Source organism: Lathyrus oleraceus, chromosome 4 (assembly GCF_024323335.1).
Source record: "Lathyrus oleraceus cultivar Zhongwan6 chromosome 4, CAAS_Psat_ZW6_1.0, whole genome shotgun sequence".
Classification (NCBI taxonomy): Eukaryota; Viridiplantae; Streptophyta; class Magnoliopsida; order Fabales; family Fabaceae; genus Lathyrus; species Lathyrus oleraceus.
The window spans coordinates 219,693,949-219,695,454 of NC_066582.1; the positions used below are offsets into that span (position 1 = coordinate 219,693,949).

The window sequence follows — 1,506 nt, forward strand, 5'->3', positions numbered from 1 at the left end:
ATGTTGTTCTTCAAAAAGAGGGCAACCACTTGCTTGGTGACGTTGGCATAAGACGCGACTTTGACCCATTTGGTGAAGTAGTCTATGGAAACCAATATAAACCTATGTCCATTAGATGCTTTAGGTTCAATCACCCCAATCATGTCAATTCCCCACATAGAGAAAGGTCATGGTGATGATATGACATTTAGAGGGGTAGGTGGTACGTGCACCTTGTCAACATATATTTGACACTTATATCACGTCCTGGCATAATGAAAATAGTCAGGTTCCATCATTAGCCAGTAGTAACCTGCCCTCAGGATTTTCTTTGCCATCTTGTGTCCACTTGCATGAGTGCTGAAGGATCCTTCATGTTTGTCCACACATCTGAGAAGGACTGTGTCATAATTCCGCGTATACATCACATATCCATTTAAGAAGAACTTTGATGCCAGCCTCCGTATAGTCCTCTTGTCAAGGCTAGAAGCGTCTACAGGATATTCTTGTTTCTCTAGATAGTGTTTGATATCAAAGAACCAGGGTTTTCCATCTGATTCTTCTGTCATTGTTAAACAATGAACAGGTTTGTCAAAATGCCTAATTTTAATATTAGGTTGATGGTTAGGCCATATCAACTTGTACATGGATGCCAGAGTTTCTAGAGCATATGCCATCTGATTCTCTTCTCGAGGAATATGGGAGAAAGTGATTTGGTCAAATTTCGGGAGCAACTTTAGCATATAATCCTGATATGGAATTAGATTAGCATGTCCCGTTTCCCAATCACTCGTGATCTGATTTATCACTAAAGCAAAATCTCCATATACTTCCAGGACTTTAATCCTTATATCAACGACCTCCTTTAGCCCTAGTATGCAAGCTTCATACTCAACCATGTTATTTGTACAGGTGAAGCAAAGCTTTGTGGTGAATGGTAGATGAAAATTATTGGGATACATTAATACTTCCCCAATTCCATGAACTGTAGCATTTGAAGAACCATCGAACATAAGATACCATCGCTCCCCTGGTTCGGGTCCTTCGTCAGATCTAAGGATCTTAGAGTCTTTGAAAACCATAATGTCATATTTTGGGAAATCAAACTTCAAAGGTTGGTAATCCTCCATCGGCTGGTGAGAAAGATGATATGCCAGTACACTACCCTTGATGGCTTTCTGTGCGACATAAAGGATATCGTGTTCTGATAATAACATCTGCCATCGAGTAATTATACCAATGAGGGTCGATTTCTCAAATATGTATTTGATGGGGTCCATTATGGAGATTAGCCAACTTGTGTGAGTCAGCATGTATTGTTTGAGACGTTTAGCAGCCCATGCTAGCGCGCAACAAGTCTTTTCGAGTAATGAGTATCTGGTTTCACAATCGTTAAATTTCTTGCTCAAATAATAAATGGTGTGCTCTTTCCTACCAGTTTCTTCTTGCTACCCTAACACACAACCGATAGACTCATCGAGTACTATTAAGTACATGATGAGAGGCCTTCCCTGGACTTAAGGCATC

The 1,506-nt window shown here is 40.2% G+C and overlaps 1 protein-coding gene across 1 annotated transcript; it reads right to left on the reverse strand.

The window, feature by feature from the left end:
• Window positions 1–239: 239 nt before the first annotated feature.
• LOC127136755 (uncharacterized) lies at window positions 240–1,259 on the reverse strand. The gene has a single exon (XM_051063279.1). It carries the CDS (start codon window positions 1,257–1,259, stop codon window positions 240–242), a length of 1,020 nt encoding a protein of 339 aa, XP_050919236.1.
• Window positions 1,260–1,506: the final 247 nt, after the last annotated feature.